At 34.7% G+C, this 23,518-nt stretch overlaps 1 protein-coding gene across 2 annotated transcripts in view; it reads left to right on the plus strand.

Moving 5' to 3' along the window:
• The window catches only part of ACSS3 (acyl-CoA synthetase short chain family member 3), a 139,402-nt gene that overhangs the window by 49,444 nt on the left and 66,440 nt on the right, over window positions 1-23,518 (plus strand). For both annotated transcript variants that reach the window (XM_033117982.1, XM_033117983.1), the window contains exons 3-7: window positions 7,135-7,323; window positions 10,974-11,108; window positions 14,771-14,911; window positions 23,214-23,294; window positions 23,375-23,470. In XM_033117982.1, coding sequence (XP_032973873.1) covers window positions 7,135-7,323; window positions 10,974-11,108; window positions 14,771-14,911; window positions 23,214-23,294; window positions 23,375-23,470 — 642 coding nt within the window. The remainder of the gene's footprint in view (window positions 1-7,134; window positions 7,324-10,973; window positions 11,109-14,770; window positions 14,912-23,213; window positions 23,295-23,374; window positions 23,471-23,518) is intronic.

The raw sequence follows: 23,518 nt of genomic DNA on the forward strand, positions 1-23,518 counted from the left end.
GTGCTTGAGTTCCAGTCTAGGCAGCAAACTGCTTAACCCATAAGATAGCTGAAATACAGTTCGTTAACCGTGAAAAATAACACAGTTAGTCAATATATGCTTGGAAATACTGGAGCTAGAGAAAAGCAGGTTCAATTAGAGGAAAGTGCAGAGACAGATAGGGGCCAGTGAGGAAGTTTTCAGAGGTCTTGCTGAGCAGTTTAAAGAGTAGGAGAGGTTGAGGTTACTTTGGAGGAGGCAAGTGGAGGTGGTCTGTGAGAAGGAGATTGCCTGAGGTGGGATAGGGTGAGTGGAATGGCATGGTGTAATCTCCCAGAGACAAAGGGAGGGCATCGTGAGGATCAGCTGGAAACAGATGCGTGAAGAAACCCTAGAGTTTGGCCTTTTTGGTAGATGGAAGGTGGGGCAAGGGTAACGAACATATGTAAATCGGGGCTCATAACTCTCAGACTGTCTATTGTAAACCTCTAGTGTTCTCACATAATGCAGCAAAATCACATTTTCAGACAGTTTGCATTTTCAGACACAATATCCATTTAAATACCATAGTTTTAAATGGTTCTGACTTTGCGTGGTCACAAGGGGTTTTCCCCTCTCTGCTTATCCCGGATAGATTCTTCTTGCAGCAGCATAACTCTCTTGCTGATATCCTTACCTGTCTTGCACGTTGTTCCATTTCACCTCCCTGGTGGAACTCCAGACCTGGATCACTCCAATTCTTTACTGTCTTCACTCCTGTATCTTAATATGTTGAATCCTGTTGGTGAAATTTCACATAACTACAGATATGGGTTTATTATAAATTCATGGTTTCCATTTTCCATTGGGACTTCAATGCGGAATTTTAATTTTTTTCTTTAGCGTTTATTTAATAAGTTTCGTCCTCTGCCCTACAGGTGATATTTTAAACTTTCGACCCTTCCACCTCCATGCCTCACACTTAGCAGGAAACATTAATTCAAACCTGGGAACCAACTTTTTGAACGGCATCACTTTCTAACCAGTTGCTAAAACCAAAAACCTGGGCCCATTCTTAAACTTCCCTCCAACCACGACTCCCCTGCCTCCATCGATCACCAATCCCTATACAGTTTACACTCAATATTTCTCAAATCACATTAATTTATTGTTACCCCCATTGCCACAACCCTATTTCTTGTAATAATCATTGCATTGTAAGAATATGGAAAGTGCCTACTCCTAAAGAGAATTTAACCCTTTTGAATTATTACACATTGTGTTTAGGATATATCTAAACTTAACAGGGCTTAACAAATCTCTAAATGATATGTGATATTGAGTCTCTTTATACCTTTCCAGCCCATCTCACAACTCTGTTCACCTGAATTCTTGCTCTATCCATTCTCGACTTCGTTTATTTTCATAGGCAAATGTCTGACTTACATAACAAATACCAAGAGAATTAGGAACTTTGGCAGAAACTATCCAAGGAGGAAAAGCAGGAAGAAAGCATTATTACTCGGCCATTAATGCCTAGAACAGAAAGATAATGGTAGAGTGGAGGCAATTATTATTTTTTTCTATCCTTTGTATTATATACACTTTCTTTCCATTTTATTACATACATTGTAGTCATATTATGTGTTAATGATAGACATCAATTATATTTTCCATTCTTTTAGGCCTTGGACTTCTCCTTGATGCAGGATTATTATATCTGTCAACAATAGCCTGACCGTTATTAAATAGAAGAACTGTTTTAAAATTAGCAAGGTGTCCCTTTCAAGATGAGATAAATTCTGAGGATTTACTGGTAAATGACAATATATGAATATTAAAGAAATGGAAGAGCACATTCCTTGTCAAGTCTGTGAGCACATGTGCGTAGAGAAATGTGGGGTTCAACTAATTTTCTATGAAACATACGAGTAGTTTGAAAACCACATTAGTCTTGAAAGCTCACAGATTATTGACATTGTGGTTATTTTGAGCCTGAACTAAATGGATTAAACAATTCTCTATTTCATTTCACTTGCAAATGCATAGTCTTAAAATGACCAAATGTTGATTGAAACCTACTTGTGAAGAAAATGGAAATGAGAAAAAAAGATTATTCTGGGTTATGTACTCCTTCATTTGGAAAAAATTATTTGAGAAGTATGTTAGTAAATGTTTTCTAGCCCACTGGCAGATAATTGTGTTGAATATAAGATTTTATAATTTTTCTTCTAAAACTTAATAGAATTCTATTTTTAAATATGAAATATATTCTTCTCTGTTTCAGATAGTAATAATAAACTTTACTCTTGAATATAAAGGGTATACTTTTATCTTTTGAGGAAAGAGTTCTCTTCTTTTAATGACGTCAACTCTACTTTGTTGCTGTTGAAAGGCCTGTCTCACAATGGAATTGACTTAGTGTAGCATCATATTTAAATGAAGATTATCTTAATGTCATACCCAATAAATTGTCACTGTCTGAAAAAGTTGCATTTCTAGAAGCTTCTTATAGTAAATGAAAATATTCACATTCCTGAAAGATGCCTTTTCAAGAAAGTCAGTTTCAGTATCATTTCAGATCTTAAGCAGTTTTAGTACAACTGATTTCTTTTCATAGATATTTACCTGGATGCATAGTTGGCTCATGACCAAAAATATAAACTATTCACTAGAAATTTTTATATTTTGGTGTCTCTCTGTGTGTGTACAAGTAAAAAACCAAAAACATGTGTATTGTGCATGTGTATGTACGTAAACATATGATTAACTTAATATATTTAAAAGTAAAATGCAGGTATTTCAGGTAATCATCTCTTTCTTTGGAAATTCTATATATTCCAAAGAACAAGTGATTTATCCCTAATTTTAATAAACTGTTTCTCAGGTATTATAATTGGTCTTTAAGTCACTTGTCACTTATATTTTCTGTGATTGATTAGATTAAGGTTTGCAGTGTAACATCATTGCAGCTTATGCTTTCTCTTACCTTCTCTGTATATAATTTTCTTTGACATGGCCTGAGGTTGCTCATGATTGTTATATTTTTACTATAATTTGGACACCAACACTATCTGTATCATACCAACATGATTGTATTTAGATGGACACACTTGCTGTTTGTGAAGCAAGTGCTAACATACTCCATAGAACAGTCTTTTGTCAATTTCAGCTACGGTTTATATCTGTGTCATGGACATTTGGTCATGAAATGATACTAACCCACAGACAGCTTTTGAATGAAGATTTTCCAGAATGAATATATAAAACATTTATCGAGATAGTTTTCATTATTTATACTAATAAATTTTCATTTTATAATTCTAACATTTAAGGTTTTACTTGTATCAAACCAAATAATGTGTGTATGTTATATATAAACCAATACATGTGTATACCATTTTACATTACATGAATATCTGTCATTTTATCATTTTATCATTTATTATTTACTATTTTATCATTACTATTTATGTACGCTGTGTTTTTCCTGGACTCCAAATTTCTGTGCTACAAGGACCATGTCTTCCTCATTTTCACATCTGCAGACTTGGCCTCAGTATAGGACACAAAGCAGATACTATATAAATTGAATCAAGGATAGGATACTTCTATATTCAAATGACTTTAAATTAGTACCAACATGATGATTAATTCATATGCTGTTTGGTGGAAAGAAGCAAACATTGTTGTATCTAAATGAACATATACATTTGTTTTGTTTCTTCAGGCTACCTTCACAGTTTAGTTATCCTCACGCTGGCAGAGTATCATGGCTTCACCATGATTGTGTGGGGTATGTATTGCCCTTGATGCCAGCATGAAAACCAAAGTTAGTGTTGTGTGTCTGATATAAAACTATTAAATTGTTGATAACATACAATTTTAAGAGGGCACAAAGATGAATATGAAATGGGTGAATGACTCATGATTTAACTTTTTCTTCAGTTGAAAAACAACAGGCTATACAAGATATATGTTAAAATATTTTCCCTGTGGATAATAATAGAAATTATACTCAGATATCTATGGTAGGAAAAGAATACATATACATTGAATAAAAATATCTATTTCCTTTTCTCAATAAGTTTTCATTGAAGTGAACCTTGAAATAGCAGTCATAAAATTGACTTTTGTGTTAAAATTTCTAGCACGTCGAGTTATTATGAACCCTTTAGATTTAATATTAATAAGTAACATTTTTAATGAAGCGTTTTTAAATATGTTAATATAGAATCAATGTCCATTTATTTTTTGTTGCTGTGAGCTAAATTTTCCATAAGCCTATTTATTAGGTCCCACCAGAAACATAGCTTCCCATATGTTTTCGTATATTATTATATATATAGGTATAAATTATATATATATACATATATATAATTTAAAAGTTACAATGGATAATTTTACTAGAGTAACATTTAGTTCTGGAAAGTATTGAAAAATAAATTTTCTCAGGAGTAGCTGCAAAAAGCAAGGTTAACTAGGCCAAATGCACGCCATCTGGTGGTTATACAGATCTCGTGCAGCCTAATTTGATGGACGGTTGTCTTCAAGGCAGTGGTTAGCAACTCCCATGCCAACAGGAGCCAAGCAGATGATATAAATGGCAGAAGTGCCATTTAGTGGGAAAAAAATCAGTTAATGACATGTATCACATTGTTGTTATGGAACTGTGGTGTAAGCATGTAATATAAACAGTAAGAAGGAAAATATATTTTAAACTCAGAATGGCAAGAAAAATGCAAGCTCTGTGATAGATAGCCCCAGGGAATGTTGAGTTCTGTGTCAAACCTAGCAGCTGATGATCAGGTTTCATTGTTGTCATTCAAGAACACAAATCGTGTGTTGTCAGAACTTCCAATTTTTCAAGAGAACCTGGAAATCTGTATTTGTGTATGAAACCTCATTGCAATGCGTTGGCTCGTTTTTTTTCAAAGATGCAATATGGCCCCAATGTAAATACATCTTGGGGTCACATTGGGCCGTTTTGAGAGCTTTCTTTCACAAAAGTTCTTGAATTTAATAATTTCATTTCTTTTAGAGGACAGAAAACTTTGGGGTATCTTTCAGCAATCTTGTGAAGTGAAACTGAAATATAAAGTTACTGAATCATTGCCAGATGGGGTCTTGTTGAAGATTATTTTTGTTCACCAACAGACACTACCAAGATGCTGATGGTATAACTGTAAATAGCACAAACTCTTGTCGTTGGTGCCTCTCAGTGCTGTCTCTTAAATGGATCAGTAATGTGATCACGGAGCATGACCTCTTTCTACAGGGGTTACATACTGAGATGTTTGGATATAACTTTCCAAACATCTTGGTCCTTGAGCTCTATGTAGAATTTAAGTTCATGATTTATATTACTTTGATGTATCTTTCTGCAGGGCAGCTTTGAGTTCTTAAAAACATAGCACTAAATTATGGTTTGCAATATAAGAGAGAATAAAACACGGAGATAGCTGTTCCATTCTTTCATCAGCATTCTTAACCTTGACCACGTATTTCTCCATCTGCACAGAGAAAATGAGTAAAGAGAAAAAGTAATAAGAATGATCAGCATTCAGAATCCTTTGAACTTGTTCAAAAAGTAGGAGAGGCAGAATGAAACGAAAGCCACCACAAAAAGCCATGTGGCCTAATTCCTTTTCTCAGACCGCCTCTGTTCATCAGCTTAAACAGTCACATTCAAAGCAAAGCCATAGTCCTTGCAGTTGCACACAGATCCCTCCAGGCCCCGTAGCTCTCTGACCTGATCTACAACCACTTTCTCACTTGTTCTTTCTGTTCGGATCCCCTAGTCTCCCAGTCGCTTCACGTATGATCCCCCGTACACCTTTGTACTGACTGGTGTTCTCTCTGCTTGAGACAGTGTGCTCACAGATAACCACTTATTCTCAAGCTTCTACATGTCTTTGCGAAAATGTCCCTTTCTTACTGAGGTCTACCCTGATCGTCCCGTTGAGAATTATATTCCCTGCTTTCCTAATCCCCTCTGTTTAGCTGGATTATTGGGGAGTGTTATCCCTTCCCAATAACACTGAGTACCTTTAACATAATACATATTTTACTTATTATGTTTATTGTAAGTATTTCTTCTGCTAAAATGTAAATACTCTGAGGATAGAGACCTTTGTCTTGTTTTGTTTACTGTTATTTCAGAAAACAGTGTCTGGCATAGACGGGTACTAAATATGTATGTTTTAAATGAAAGAATGTTGAACTTCTTAATCATTTAGGTCTGGGCATACTTCCCACAGCCTTCTGTAATTGCCTATGGAAAGGTTTCTTGCAACAAATTATACCATGTGTGGGCTTATGATCTGTTTTGTCTTTATTACTAGAAATTGCAAAAATACAAGTTAAGAGGAAAGAGGCATTTGCATGTTGGGTCTGCAAAACACATGTTAAGAATAAAAAGAAGTTTGTATGTTTGGTTTCAATATGGAAGGTGGTCACTCTGTATAGATAATTTGTATAAAAAACTATAAAGAAAAAATAATTGGCTTGAGGCAGTAAAAAGAGCAAGAATATGAAGTCAAAAGACCTGTGTGTTATCCTGTTTACACCAGTTACTAGCTCTCTCACCTCTGATTAGCTATTTATTGTCTCTGAGCCTCAGTTACCTTATCTTTAAAATAGGAATAATTATAGTAATAGACTCTGTCTTTTTACCTTATAAGTGTATAATGATACATTTTCTTTCTGAATACATACTTGTTTTCTTCAACCATTAACCTAGCATATATCTAAATTTATGATCATTTTTTAATTTTTCTGTTAATATGACAGATTCACCCATTAGAATAAAAGGTCAACAAGGATACATCTGTTTCTTTGTTTTTCAAAGTCATATTCCCAACTCGAAACAATGTATGACACATAATAGTTGCTCAGTAAATATGTCATTGGAATGAATAATTAAGCAACTTTAAGCCACGAAGTTCATGTGGTATAATCATAGTAAATTGGTTTGTACTTAATCATAATACAGGTGTCTGTTATTGTTGTCACTATCTAAACCCTTGTGTTCATCATCATCATCATCAAACGTGTTTCTCAGGCTGCTTTAATCCACTACCAAGAGGTGATCATCATCTTGCATTACTGCCTTAACTTAGAAGTGTAGTGAAATAGCACAGAAAACACTTTGCTGATCTAATGATTTTGTTCTAGGTCTCTAAGCTGGCAGGTGTTTTGGTCAAGCATGGTGTCCAGAAAGGTGACACCGTGGTTATCTACATGCCCATGATCCCGCAGGCGATATATACCATGCTGGCGTGTGCAAGGATAGGAGCCATTCACAGTCTCATATTTGGGGGATTTGCATCCAAAGAACTAAGTAGTCGCATTGATCATGCAAAGGTAAGTGCTTTATTTGGAGAAATCAAGTAGCAGCTATGCATAGTACAACCATCTCTGCAGATGAATCTTCCAAGAGTGATCTGTATTTATTAGAGCCACCTTTCAAATAGGATACTTAAAGTTTACCTTTTCTTTGACATATATCTATTAACTAAAAATGTATTCTGAGTCAGTCCTATGTGAAAGACATCCTGCTAAGTGCTGTGAGGAATATAAAATATAAGATAAGGTGCATGCCTTTTAAGTTAGCTTGCCATATATTTGGGTGTATAAAACAAGTGAAATAACTAGTAACGAATTTATTATTTATTCAACGTATATTTATTAGGCTCCCACTATGTGCCTGGTACTATCCTTGGAACAGGATAATAAATGATACTTGTCAAATGGATGGGACACAACTAATTTTGTGAACTACGTACTTCCAGGAATGGTGGTATAGCACAGAGGTTAAGAGAGGGTGTAAGGGAGGGGTGGAGTTAGACATTTAATGGGGTACTACAATGACAAACTTGATAAGGCTGTTATGAAATATCATTGACGTACTGAATTTAAGACACTTCACACAGTACCTGGCCTAGAGAACTCATTAAAAAAAAAAAAGTTTAGCTATTATTCTATGAATTTAGAGCAGGGATCAGCAAACATTTTTCTTTGTGTTGCCAGATAGTACATAATTTAGGCATTGCAGGTTTTATGGTTTATGTTGCAAGTACTCAGCTGTGCTGTTATAGCACAAAAGCAGCTTCAGATACTCCATAAATGAAGAGCATGGCAGTGTCTCAATAAAACTTTATAGAAACATGCTGTGGGTAGGGTGTGGCTCTCAGCCATAGTTTTCAGACTCCTGATCTAAAGAAAGGAGTGATTTCTTCTAGTTGGGTGGCCACAGAAAGCTTCCTGAAGTATGTGAGATTTGAGTTACATCTTGGCTAAGTTAGGTCGTCAGCTAGTTGAAGAGAAGTACATCATGGGATCCAAAAAGAGAGAAAAAGAATGTGAGTCTGGCAGTAGAGACAGTAAAATTCTATTGGAGGCCAATGATTAGACCGATGTGGTGGAAGAGGGTGAGAAATGGAGCTTGCGAAGGTCGTTCATGTCTGAACTGGATCCTGTAGACCTTGACCAGTCAAAGTTTTTGAGCAGATGAGTGTCATGTTTTAAGCAAAGTGAAGAGGAGACAAGTCTTGCAATATGATATGAGTAGGAGAGAGGTTAAAGGCTGGAATAAAAACCTTTGGTAGGTGGTCTGTTTGCGAAGCGATGGGCAGTGTGCAGGAGAAGCTAATAGCAGTGGGAAGGGAAAGGAAGGAAGGTCGATGCAAGAGTAAGAGGTGATTGACCTTTAGAGTTTTACAAGCCCAAGATGAGACATTCTTAACAAAAACGGGAACACACATATATAATGAAGGCTCCCTGACTGCTAGGCATAGTGAGGTTTTGCATGTCTGACTTCATCTGGAATAGATCGGTTTTTAGACCTAGAAGCTGGTTTGTGGACTGACAGGATTTACTTTTTGTCTCTTTTTCTTTTTAAAACATGTTGACTTAGTGCTTATGAAGGGAAACCTAAGGGGGATATCAGTGAGGCGCTGATCTGCAAATTAGTGGGTAGCTGGGGACTTGTCTGAGACAGCTATAGACTGCAGTTTTTCAGCTACGGCAATCTTGAACACCATTTAGATAACAGTATGAGATGTATCATTTCCTTTTTGTAAAATTTTACACAACGTGGGGAATTTGAGATATATAAAAAATAAGGACTTAGAAAACTTATGCTATACCACTAGAGGAGTTTTCGTTTATAACACACACATGTACACAACTTCTTTAAAGAGTTTAGGCAATAAGTGCATATTATGGGCTAGACCATTGACCAGGTCAAATTGAAGGTGAGGGGATGGAGACAGAGATACATGTCTGAGATATTTGGATACAACTAATAGTTCAAATTAGGGATGATTTTGATGTCATTATTTTCAAATAAATAGGCTAAAGATATAAGTTTTATTTTTAACAGAAGGAAATGGGAAGACTGTATTCTAATAAGTTAGTCTAGACCAAATAAAACCTCTAATAAAAGGCTAGTAGAAATGTGAAATGGATTATTTTTCTAGAGAAACAGTCTAATTTTGACTTTATTAAGTTATTCAAGTTTTGATATAGTCTATATAGTTTTAATTCGATATGTAACTTTCACGTATTCAGAATTCTTATCTTAGGGAATGTCATTTAGAGTTATTTTTGTAAGTATTACAGGTGTTAAAATGTGAATTATATCCAAATGTCTGACCTTTAAAAATATGATAAAAAGAAACAAGACTTATTTTTCTTCTTTCCTTTTGTTCCCTTCTAAAAGGCAGCTTGATACAGTGGAAAGAGCAAGTTTCTGTAATCAGACAGAATGGGGTTCTTCTTTCTCATTCCACCACTTATAACCGGGGGCAAGCTAGGTTAACTGCACTGAGCTTCAGCTCCATGAATATTAAGTGATATCCAAAAAGCAGAAAATACTACATATGCATATATTTGGCATAATATAAACCTTCCCTAGATGAAATGTATTATAACCAGAAATCAGATTCAGGAAAGATGCACTATCTGGGATTGATTATCTGCTGCCTGAATAATTTATTACCTGTCTCCTTTGCTTTGGATTGCTTGGTGAAGAAACCTTGTACTTAAAGGAATAAACACACGGTTGTTTTTTTTTCTGCAAATGAATGAGAATTTTGGTTCAGCTCCACAAATATTTATTGAGAGCTTATGGTATGGCAAGCATTGTAGCAGGCCTAGGGGCACAGCGATAAATGGGATCCGGATTTGGCGCTGGAGAGCGTCCTGTGCAGTGGAGGAGATGAAGGGACACTTCGGCCATCCTCAGACATCTGAGGCTTACCCAGAGCGTACCGAGGAAGGGAGATGAACCCTAACTTCTTCAGCCCCTCAAAAATGCCCTTTGGCTATGTCTGCATGTATCTTGAAGAATGACTAGCAAGTTGTCAGGTAAAGAAGCCTGCCAAGTGTGTCTTAGGCTTCAGGCTTTGTGGGGCATAAAACTTAAAACATTTGCTGGCCTTTTTAAGAAAAATATGACAAAATTACAAATATAAGATTTGGTGAAAATGAATATGTATTTAGAATGAGAAAAGAATCATTAAATAATTATTGGAGATTTGGGTTCCTTTCTTCTGTGGTCTCTCTGCTCTTTAAGGGGAGATGCTTCCATAAAAAGCATTGAAAACACTTCCTGATAGCAACTGGGCGGGCCCTCTCTGCCTAAGAAAATGCTACAACTTCAGCAACAGCCAACTGTTATGGGGTAACTGCAAGTGAGGGTCCCCTAGGCTTGCATTTACTGGTTCATGGCAAAGCTACCTGGCTTAATGAATTCTTTGAAAAATGTTTTTTTTAACAGCTTATACTTATTAGCCAAAAGTGTAATTTTGAACAGGTGAGATTTATGTGGAAGTGGTTAGTTCTGTAACACTTAAAAAGGGCTTCTTGGTATTCAAGCCATTTATTCAATAGAGAACAGAATTATTCAAACATTTCTTTAGAAATGTGTAACTGCCTGTCTATACTTGAAATACTGTGATTACCTTAATTAGGATTGTTACGCTTTCTCAATTTTTTTTTTTTTTTTGTAGCCCAAGGTGGTTGTTACAGCATCCTTTGGCATTGAACCTGGAAGGAAGGTAGAATACATACCACTTCTAGAAGAAGCGCTGAGAATAGGACAACACAATCCATATAAAGTTCTCATTTACAATCGTCCAAATATGGTAATCTGAATATTAAATTTGGTTCTTGCTTATTGTGATGTGCTAAGGATGATTCTCGTTTTGAACATTTGAAACAAACCCTTGATTTATAAATCATTAAATATACTTCCTGAATGTCTCTATTTTTAGCAATATATATATATATATATGAATGATATTTTCTCTTTATGAAAAACTAGCTTAAATATTGAAACACAGAAATACCCATAATATTAATGAATTAGAGTCTATGTATAGTCTATAGTGGTGTCATTTATTAATTAAATTATAACAATAAAAATAATAGTACTAGCAAATACTTATTGACCTGCCTACTTGCCATGTGATTTTTAAGACACTCTACAAATGGATAATTTAAAAAATCTTCCTGATAACTCTGTGAGCTAGGTGATAGCATTATTCATATTTTAAAGAAGAGGAATCCAGTGAACAGGACGATAAACTTGCCCAGCTAGTACGTATCAGGGTCATGATTTGAACGCATGCTCTCTGTCTGCCTGCTTGGTTCCTAAGTTATCCTGCCTTGTGGATAGAGGTGTGATTAATTTGTATGTACAAATCTTTTAAAAACTTTGGAAAAGGTGTTTAGTCTAGAAATAAAAACTATGTTCAGGAAAACAAAATAAGAATATTCTAAACAGATACATTATTCTGTGATCCTTGAAAGAAGAAAAAGCAGTACAATACATCAATGAATGTATTTTACAATGCTTTTCCTAGTTAATTGGACCTACTGGCCACCTTATTTCTACATCCAAGCAAATATCCAGCTATTTACAGTAGGGATAACTTGGGTTTCTAGCAGATTAAAAATTTTTGTGGAAAAAAATTACAAGAGTTTGAAGAATCATGTATAATTTTGCAGAACTCTTGAGAGCTTAGCTGCAGAAAATGCTTAAAAGACAGGATATAAGAACAGACAGCATTAAAACTATGTCATTTTGATTACCACTAGCAATTCCTATTACACATTAAATTGCTGTGTAAAGTTTTAGTAGTCTGTGGTCCATGAACTGCTACTCTCAATGATTTTAATATTCTTACTGTCTCGAAGGATTTTTAGTTTCTTTTAGATGACCTCAAGCATATTTTTTTAAAAAAAAGGATTGTTGCTATTGTATTAGGGAATGCAAAGTCAGCACTAAAGAAAGCTTTAGGTAAGAGAAAGTTCTAGGACTGGTAGGAACACACACATACAAAAATGTTTATGTGTGTATGTGTGTGCTCGTCACACGTATATGAAATGTAGAATTTATAAAGAATGTAAGCCAGGCACTTCTAAGTTACTTTCAAATACTAAGTACTTTCAAATACTTCTTGTATAATTCTCACAAACCAGTAAAGTAGATGCTATTTTTGGCTCCATTTTACAGATGAAGAAACTGAGTCTTGGAGCAGTCATAGCCCAAAGTCACAGCTAATAAGTGGCAGAGCCAAGATTTGAACTCCAGTTAAATGACTTTTAACTGACAGGCTATATGCTATTTCATTTACTTTACAACATAATGGCTGTGGATATGAATGTTTACTCTTTAGATTTTTTCTAATGCAAATCTCTTTCCTATTAATAGGTAGAAATCCACTCTCCTTACCCCTCTCCCATAACTGGCTCACTTTCTCTCCCTCTCCCTTTTTCTTAAGATACTTCCTTCTATTTTGACTTATCTTTATTTTAGATGAGGGCTTTGGATGTGTCTTGTCCTTCATGTTAGATTTGCTGTTTAGACAGTAATTAAGCCCAGTGGACTGGCTTTGCTTTGACTTGAGAGAGACGCAAATTGAGCCTCTCATTAACCAGATTTGCATTTTTGCCAGAGGCGGTAGAAACCTGGCTGCCACTCCTAAGCCTCAAGCAAGCATTGACAGAATCAAAGGAATACCAATCACATCAGTCAATTCTACTGCTCTCCCAATAATGCCTTTTAAGAATGATAACAACTAAGAAGGACATGTCTATAGGAGTAAATACCTGGGGTGCCAAAAAAAATGTATACACAGGACTGATATTCATCTTTGGTTATCAGTATATATTGGATATTACATTTTTAATACAGTTTTTTGTCTTTCTTAAAATGTGTATACTTTTTTTTTTTTTGGCACCCTCTGTATATGTAAAAGCTAATGTTGCATTTAACCCTCTCTCTTGCCAAATCTTTACACATGCCGGCATTTCCTAGCCTGAAGAATAAATACTTATTTAAGTTCTCATTTCATTTGATCTGTAATTATTTTTGTAATGACTCAATTGACATTTTTACTTGTGCAGTGTGATGATTTTTTTTATAGGTCTGTAATTTTGATGTCAGAGCCTTGATAATTGAAATTAGTTATGTTTATCTGAGGCAGTTTGGTCAGAGAGTTAACTATTTTTATTCATCTAAGTGGCATACTAGGGTTTATCAGAGTATGGCTGGAGAATCCTAAAATTTCACCTTTATGAAGTTCAATTCAGATTATTATCTATCAGTGTGTGTATTCATATAGGCATTGTATTTGTGGTATTATATTCTGTTAATTTTTTAATGAAATATTTAAAAATATGACCATTTTTTACAACCTTGATTAATACATTAAGGAGCCTGAAAAATGGAGATAGTCTGGGTTTTCTAAATCACTCAGAGTCTCTGGGCTTAGCTTTACCTTGATGAAATGATTACAGGTACTCTGTAGGTGATGGATCTTATTAACTTCCCTGAGGAATGTGTAGCCTTACCTTGTGCCTATATTAATAAGTTTACAAAGTGTAAACTTTCTGATGCATCATCTTAAGCTAGTTATCATTTCAGAAAGTAACTGAACATGTTATTTAAATAGATGTAACTCCCCATTACAGTAATTTTTCCATAAGCTACTTCCTCCTCTTCACTTGTCTGGCTTATTTCACTAGGACCATGTTTAAAAGATCTGTCTACCTTCTTTTAAGGTGTATCTGTCTAACTCATGACTCTATTATCATAAAGTTTACAACACAGAGCTTGGTTCTAGGACCAAAAGAGAAAACAAACATTTCTACCATATTAATCAATGACCTAGATGTAGAAAAACTTGGATAGCATTTTAGATATGTTATATACTCTCATTAATTTTCAAAATGGATTTTTCTTCTTGAAAATGCCAAAGTAGATTTTTCCTTCACCCCTGAAAATAAATTAATAATCTCTCATTTGGAAAGATGTCCACAGCGTTATTCCTAAATGGTCCTTGTATGAAGAGAAATTTTTATGGATTAGTTGATATTTCATTGCAGCGACTGTAGTTCCAAAGTAAATGAAATAGGTTATGAAAAGTAGAAATTAGTTTATAAAGTTAATAGTGCATATACATGTATGGAAACATGGACCTCTGTTAGTTACACTCTTGATTTTTGATGAAAACTTGCCTGCATCAAATTGAGTTTCTTAAGGTTATCCCTAGATTTGAATAAAACATGTTCTTTTGTCAGTTCAGTTGAAGCCAACATCAAACTGTTGGACTTTTTATGAACGTTTGTCTTAACTCATGACCCTGAGATACTTAGTCATAAATCTGATATTTTGTGCTATATAGATAGCCTAGATTTTTTCAGTCAGATGCTCAGACCAATATAGATTTAGCTATTCTCAGTTGTTCTCCAGATTTAATCTCCTTTGTTCAGTGTATATTGCTGTATTTTTGCTCTGTAGGAGACAGTTCCTTTGGCTCCAGGTCGTGACCTTGACTGGGATGAAGAGATGGCAAAAGCACAGTCACATGATTGTGTCCCTGTTCTTTCGGAACATCCACTGTATATTCTTTACACATCTGGAACAACAGGGCTGCCGAAGGTATTCACTCTTATGGATAACGCTCTATAGCATCAGATTTCTTTTGCATTGAGAATGTTTGATTATTGACTGAAGATGTTTGTAGACTCTAGCTTGAGGTTTAGACTTAGGTACTTTATATTTAAAGAAATGTTGTGTTTAAATATTGAAAAATATTAATTATATTTAAGGTCACATGCTTAGCTCCAACTTCTTCCAAAATCTTTACATATATCAACAATATACAACTGCTTGAATAAGCTATGAAAATCAATAGATATTTGACCAAATATCAGTCGGTTTAATAAAATTTTATACAATTATAGTTTAAATGAAATATTTTTTTTAAATTGAGGTATAACTTTCGTAAAATATGGGATTGATTTTTGATTAGGGAAATTCAATTCTTTGTTATAAACACAAATTTGAGAATTGGTCTAGACAGTTTGAACAACAGGCAGTTTATCCAGAGTAGTGAACTCTTGGATTTGCAGCACTGAAAACAGATTTTAAAATCTGCTTACCATGAAAGGTGTTTACATATAACAAAGTTAAAAGCATCAATATTTATGAAAGTGTCAGATAACAAACAAATTTCACTTTTACCTGACATCTCCAAATAATACTGTTTCTTCATACAATTTCATAAAGGCTTGCAATACCATCTTCCTATTCATCTTTGTTAGGGGATTTACTATTCAGTGAATCACAGAATTTTAGTGGGGGGAAGGGACCTTCACAGTCGCTCACATCCTGGAGGGCAATGGCCTCCGTATTAATATTAGATCTCTGTAGCATCAGAGTTCTGAAAACATAATCGATTTATAATCTTAAAAAAGGAAAATTAAGGTGTTTAATATAAAACTTGCTTGAGAAAAAGAAAACATTTGGTCGGGGAATATAATCTCGCTGAGGAGAGAAACCATGTTTTATTACATTTTAGTCTACTGTTGTGCGCTTTGTATGTGGTTGTGCTCATAAATTTTTGTTGAGTGCATAAATAAACAAACAAAGATATTTGTGTCATTATGATTTTTTTTAAACAACTCTAGTCAATTTAAAAAGTAAATATTTGTTATATTGAAGACTCTAAGACTTGTTTAAGTAGTCCAAGTGATCTGCTGGACACAATCCTTACCCTCCACTTTTTGCAATTCTGCATTATGCACCAGCCACATAGAGTCCAACGGAACACTTGGATGTAAAATAAGAGAGGACTCAGCAAATTTCAATTTAATATAAAACTGTCAACATGAGAGGAAACCCTTGACCCTAAAAACTTCGTACAACCTAACCAAAAACAAAACAAAACCAAAAAAACAGAAAGTCACTTTAGCTCCTTAAAAGCCTAAAAGGGTCTTATAAAAACATTTGCACCACCTTCTGATTTTAAATCACTGTGAAATTCACTGTGTCTGAATGGGGATCTGTGTGGGAGGATCAGAAGAAGAGCTTGTCAGAATCTCAAAACTGACTTAGTCAGTGTAGTAGAAAGCAAAGAAAACTATAATCAGAGCGTTAAATCTAAAAAGTGGTGGTTCCAAATAAAGACATATCCTAGCTAGTACAGGTTTTCTCTGGGTCTAGTTCTCTTCTGGATTCCTAGATGCTCAAACTGAAGATCTTTTGATGATTCAATCGTTCTCATTAGATCCTAATATACCATACTGAAGATACTCTATTTCAATAGATTGGAGAAGGCTTTAATTGTTTGGAGATCTCTAGTCAGGTTGGATTCAGCTCAATTCAATATACATGTATTGAGTGTTCATTCTGTGCTAAAAGAGACAAAAAATATGCGTAAACCACAGTCTCTTCAGTCTAATGTGGTTGAAATATATATACATATATATATTATATATGACATATATATACATATATACGTATATATACATATATATGTGTATATATATGTGTATACACACACACACACACACATATATAAACAGATAATGCAAGGTAGACTGATGCTTGCTGTATGGGGGCAAAGTTATCTCTCTCTAGAAAAGATGAGATTCAATGGTATCTGAACGATTGAATTCAATTAATTCAACAAATAGTACTGAGCATACAAATATGTGTCTGGCTCTCTTTCTAGAAGTTTCTATTCTCTAGGTGGGACACAGGCGCTAAACAAATAAAGAGCTACGTAATATGTGACAAGTGTTATGAAGAAAAGGAAAGCAGAGTAAAAGGACCGAGTGATTGGAAGAATCTCAGGGAAAGCTCTTGATCAGGTGACGCTTGCAGAATGAGTAGAACTTCTTCACAGAGTGACATCACAGGGAAGAGGGCATTCCAGGCAGAATGGCAGCATAAGTGAAGGCAGGAGTATGCCCGGAAGGTTCCAGGATGGCTAGTGCATATGGTGCGGAAGAACGAATGGCTAGAAATGGAGGCAGGGGCCAAACTCTCAAAATTTAAGTCAAGTTTAGGTTATATTCTGTATATTAGGGACGAAGGGCACTAATATTTCTTAAGCAGGAAAGAAAAATATGAAGGAAGGTAACCTTTGTAACATTTTTTGGGAAGATAGACAAATATATGCAATGGAGGCAAGCTTATTGGTTTTCAGGGTGTTAAATTAATTTAGGACTTAATACAGAGAATTCCGATTTGGTTCAAGGATAGGAGTGAGGCAGAAGAAGAATCCAAAACTTTGAACCTGAGAACATGAGAGGGTGGTTTTGAATATTTACTGAAATAGATACACAGGAGGATAGTTTAGGGCTGGGGAAACAGAGTTTTTTTAACATACTGAGTATGATATGTGTTTGGGGCATTAGCATGGAGATGCCTAGCCAGTGGTTGGAGGTGATGGTCTGGGTCCAAGAAGTACATCTGGGTTTGTAGCTAGACCCTTGTGGGTTAACAGTGTAGAGGTCTGGTGTTTCATGGGAGTGAGTAGATTTTGCAAAGTAGGACAGCAAAATGGCAAGAGAAAGTAATCGTCTCTCACGATCTCTCAGAAATACTTCCTTCAGCCCTCTAGTGGACATTAGGATTTAAATTGTGTTGATATTATACATCGCCAACAAACCTTTCTGCCACTTATTTTATTCTACTTTATACATTAGCTTTTATTTACTATCTTCATGAAATTTCATGTTCTCTGGGGTCTTAGCATATATTTCATACATCTTTGAATCCACTACTATGTCAGCAACCTTAAAACTGGGCCACGGTAAATCCTCCGAATACTATTTGTTAAATGACTTCTTACTTTTCCAGTTAGCTCCTGGCATCCACTTTATTCATAAAGTTCTCACTTCATTTTTGATAGGCATAATCAGGATTAATGGGATCTGAAATTTTAATATTGGGATTCCCAGAATAGAAGTACAGGAAAAATGAGCACATATGCATTTATGAAGCATTTAAATATAAACTTCATGTCGTCATACAGTTTGTTTTCTCAATCTTTACTCTTCACGAGGAAAAATAATGTTGTGAGCTCACAAAAATACACTGCTTAAAAATACTCATTTCACATAGGCACATATAAGACACCCATAAGGCAAGCTGTTCTTTGGTTAGAATTTGCAGATATATTTAGGGCATATTTGCATCTCTGCATCTGCCAACTCTGGATTTGTCAGGTTGCTGTATGACAGGTTAATCTGTTAGCTGCTGCAAATATTCTACCAACCACAGCAGAGCTACTTTGCATGCATTTTTGTCTTGTGGGTTTCTATGCTGTTTGGTTTCAGTGCCTGTATTCAGGATACAATAGAAGAATCCCTCATCTAGATGTGGTGTCCTTTTGGGAGTGGGAGATTTAGTGATGATTATATTTATCTTCTTTCTGCTTATATCATGGAGGTGCAGTGCTAAGAACAACAACAAAAAAAGTTCAGCGCTAAAGGAGAATGGGGGAAAGAAACTAAAAGGAAAAGATTGAAAGGAAGGCATGACAGGAGGGTATGGATAAGGCCTTTTGTCTTTATGTGTATTTACATATGTCCCTTTTATTCCTGCATATTAGGTGATCTATTCATGTTCCCTACTCTAGGGGAAAAAAATGAGAAAAAGTCAAACAAAAAAGCAGTGAGCTGTTTTGTTTGTGTTATAATTCTTGCAATTAAAATGCTGGTCTTACTACAATTTTGCCCCATCTCATAATTGTTCAGATCAATAAAAAATCATACCGCTGCTAAAGTATCCTCCATAGAGGCAGCATGGAGTCATCCAGAAGCTTGCAGCAAGAGATTTTATGTTTGATGAAATATCCTAAATGAAACCATTCCATTTCTACTAATAGGATTCGCTACGTTCTACAAGTTTCAAAGGTTTCTCCTGAACAAAAAAGAGTATTTTCAAGGAGAATATTTTTCATACATGTGCTTATTGATTGAAACGTTCACTCATTTAATCTGTCAACAAGTGTATTAAATGCCTCTTCTATGACAGACACCATGCTGAGGAGACAAAGGCATTCTCACAGCCCCAAAGTGGTTGGGGAGACATAGCCCTTGGTTGGGGTGTCAGTGCCTGGAGGGCGTGTGTAGGCCCTGGGGCTATAGGACAGGACAGACTGTTACTGTGGGATCCCTGACAGCTTTCGGAGGAGTGGCACTTTCACAATGTCTTTACATGCTTGTGTGATGAAGTAGGAGCTAGCCAGGTTCAGAAAAGGGTGGGAGTGGGGCTCCTGCTAGAAAGAGGGAATATCGTCTGTAAAGCCACGATAAGAATAAGAATATTGCTGATGTGTTGGCTTTTTTAAATTATCAGAATCATACCTTTTATTTCTCAACCTACTGACTCCAACCATCGTTTAGTGATGGATTTCTTTACTTCAGGTAAAATATTTCTTCTTTTTTTCTTCTCAAATTGTCAGGCTGAATTTATATATATATATATGTATTTATATATATATTTTTATATATATATATATATATATATATATACCGGAGGTGCCAAAAAATATATACACATGACTTGTATTCATTTTTTGTTATCGGTATATATTGTTACAATTTTAAAACATTTTTTTCCTTTCTTAAAATGTGTATACATACTTTTTTTTGGCACTCTCTGTACAAACATACATAAGTATATACACATATAAACACACATATATATAGAAAAAGATATTTACATATACGAGATCAGACAAGTTCGTGAACTCGTCCTAGAAAAAGTGCCACATACCTTCTTACTGTATATCACTACAGTCACCTTCAAAGTACTCCCCTTGGGAAGCTATGAACTGTTGCCAGCACCTACTCAACCCTTCAAAGCAATTTTGGAGCTCTTTCTGGAATGGCCATCAGAGCTGTCTTCGTATTACCCTTGATGTCCTGAATGTCATCAAAATGTCTTCCTTTCAATATTTCCTTTATCTTTGGATAAAGAAAGAAGCCATTGGGTGCTAGATCAGGTGAGCAGGGAGGGTGTTCCCATACAGTTATTTGTTTACTGGCTAAAAACTCCCTCACAGACAGTGCTGTGTGAGCTGGTGCATTGTCATGATGCAAGAGCTATGAATTGTTGGCAAAAAGTTCAGGTCGTCTAACTTTTTCACGCAGCCCTTTCAGCACTTCCAAATAGTAAACTTGGTTAACTATTTGTCCAGTTGGTAAAAACTCATAATGAATAATCCATCTGATATCAAAAAAGGTTAGCAACATTGTTGCAACAAGTTCACAAATTTAATTGTCGGATATTTTAATTGTATGAATAAATATATATCTCATGTATGTAAGTATGTAATTTGTCTTGTATAATCTTTTATTACAGAGTTGGATAATGGAAGGGCTCAAATTAGGAAGTATGAAGCTTTGTCACATACTGCACACATCTCTTACCTGAGTATTTTGAGATTTGCCTTTCAAATTTTTATAGATCATTAAAAAAAACACAACATTTTTGGTATGAAGAATTCCAAGCTCTTATTTTTACCACACACCACAGTCTTCCTTCCTCTTTTGCTACAACCCATATTGTTAATATTGTTCCAACTGTATTTTTCTTAAGTTGTGGCAACCCAAACCGTACAGAACACTTCATATGGACATGTTTTCTGTTTTAATAGCCTCATTTATGATACTTTGTGGCTTTCCTTGTCTTCAAGGACAACTCATTAAGCTGGAAATCATAAAGAGCCATCTGTGATAACTCTGTGGTCCCATTCCTGGGTAATTAATAATCAACTTTTAAATTTGTTCCTACAGATAGAATTTTTAAATACCTTATACATTAAAAGTGTATATGTATATATGTGTGTATAGATATAGATATAGATCTATCTATCTATCTATCTATCTATCTATCTATCTATCTATCTATCTATCTATCTAATCTCAAAGAGCACCTTCGCATTGTCTCCTTTCCCATTTCTGAGACTGCATTAACTTTTATGTCTTTATTTGGGGCACAGAGTGTTATTCCCACCTGGATGTCTTTCAAGTATTATGGCTGATCCCATCAAAATCAGAACAATATATTGGCAGGTTGCAGGGCTTTTCTGAGACTGTATTAGGTCATCTAATGTCTTTACTTTTAAGGTTGCTAGAGTATAAATACATGAAAATAACAGAGTTTCAAAGGAATAAAATGTAGTATGCTTGTGTTTTAGGGTTAAGCATTGATATTGAAGAAGTATTTTTACCTCAAACTCAAGGTTTTAAATGCATTTTAAAATGCAATTTTAAGTTTCTCATTAATTTTGCATACTTAGAATATAATGATTTTTTAAAATGATTTATGTGTTTTCAAAGGTTAAACAAGTTTCTCTTTTGCATTTTAATTATCATTACCTGGAAAATAGGATTACAAACAAGAAACAAAAAAACACTTTCTCACAGTTTTAGTCACATATTAATATTGTAATAAAGAAACTCTTTTCTAACGGAATCTTTTATTTTTTTTTAACTTTCAAACTTCTGGTAGAAGATCTAGATGAAAAATAGGTAACTTTACAGTTCTTTTTTTGCACCATATCAAATACTCAGAATATTGAAAACTATCATCTGAGTATTTTGGAGGCAAGACCAAATTTCACACCTAGTCTAGGTTAATGAATGGTAAAGTGATGTTTGATGTAAATTTTTTACTCATCCTTTAAAAAAAATAAAAATAAATGGATATCAGAGACCAATGAAAACCAGACATTTTGGGTTATTTCTCTGCTTTAGCTCCATTTTAAATGTTTTTAATGAGAAACTTTGATGGTAACTTTATTTTGACATTTCTGCCTTTTGGATGGTATTAGCACAGGGAAAATAAATAAATAAATAAATACATACATACATACATACATACATACATACATGCTAGAACTAAGGAAATAATTTTGTTAATAAGATGTTAAATTTTATCCTTTATAATTTTAAATGCTGTTTATGTATGGTCTCATTCGTAAGTCTCGCTTTTTTGGGGTTAAATCCTTTTAAGTATCCACCATTTTACAGACAGAACAGCATTGGTAAATACACTTTAAAGAAGTGTTCACTTGAGAAGTAAATAGAAATTTGGTAACTTATCTTTTAAATTATCTTCTAAGTTTTCCAAATGAATTGCTACTCATTTATGTTCTTCCAAGCCTTTTATTCCTTTTTATCACTTCCAGTTGATTTACCTTACCCTCTGTAACATATGATCTAAAAATTTATTCAGTTATAATAATATTTAGAATTGCTGATAAAATTGAGCTCTAAATGCAGGGCTAGCCAGGTGGAGAAAAATTCTAAAACATCGTAAGTGAAATCATTACTGACGTTAATTATCACTGTCTACCATAATATATGGATAGCATATTATCTATGAAAAAAACTTCACTTTTTTCCTCTATAAATAAATAAAAAGTTTTAGAAAAGTGTGTTTGCAGGTTGATTAATAGCAAATTCGTCAAGGTATCAAACCATGCAGTATCAAGAGGACAAACGAATTAGCCAAGTACATGGAAGAGAATACAGAATGTACTGGGGAAAGAACTGTTCAGTTTACATGGGACGGTGCATGTGTGAAACGTACTGGCAGGGGGTTCAGGATTTCTGCTACTCCTAAGGTGATCAAAAGAATCAGCTGTATGCTAACCATGTTATACAACCTAGAAAGTAGCTGTTAAATACCAAAAAAAACTACATGTGGTATTTGCCAAGAGACCAGGTGTTGCTGCTGGTAGATAAAATGTATTCCGCAGCTTGATACCTATGTTTTGTTAGTTGTACCTGAGGAGATCAACAGTTTTAGTAACTAAAAGAAAGTCGAATTCCTTTTCATTCCTCAATTCTTGTATGTGTGTTACAGTTACAGAGCTAGACAGAAACTCTTTTAACGTACTGTTTATTAACGTTGCTTTACTTTTTCTCTCCTTTAGGGTGTGGTCAGGCCCACTGGAGGATATGCTGTGATGCTAAACTGGACAATGTCTTCTGTATATGGACTTAAACCTGGAGAGGTAATCCTGGTTTTAAATTCACTTTGCATGACATTTTTTTGATTAAGATATATGCATTTTATTATCTTCTTATTTTTTAGGTGTGGTGGGCAGCTTCTGACTTAGGCTGGGTTGTCGGACATTCCTATATCTGTTATGGACCACTTCTTCATGGGAACACAACAGTTTTATATGAGGTAATAAAATGAAATTAATACCACATATAAATAATATTTACTTTATTG

The sequence above is a fragment of the Rhinolophus ferrumequinum genome, chromosome 10, assembly GCF_004115265.2.
Source record: "Rhinolophus ferrumequinum isolate MPI-CBG mRhiFer1 chromosome 10, mRhiFer1_v1.p, whole genome shotgun sequence".
In the NCBI taxonomy this organism is placed as follows: domain Eukaryota; kingdom Metazoa; phylum Chordata; class Mammalia; order Chiroptera; family Rhinolophidae; genus Rhinolophus; species Rhinolophus ferrumequinum.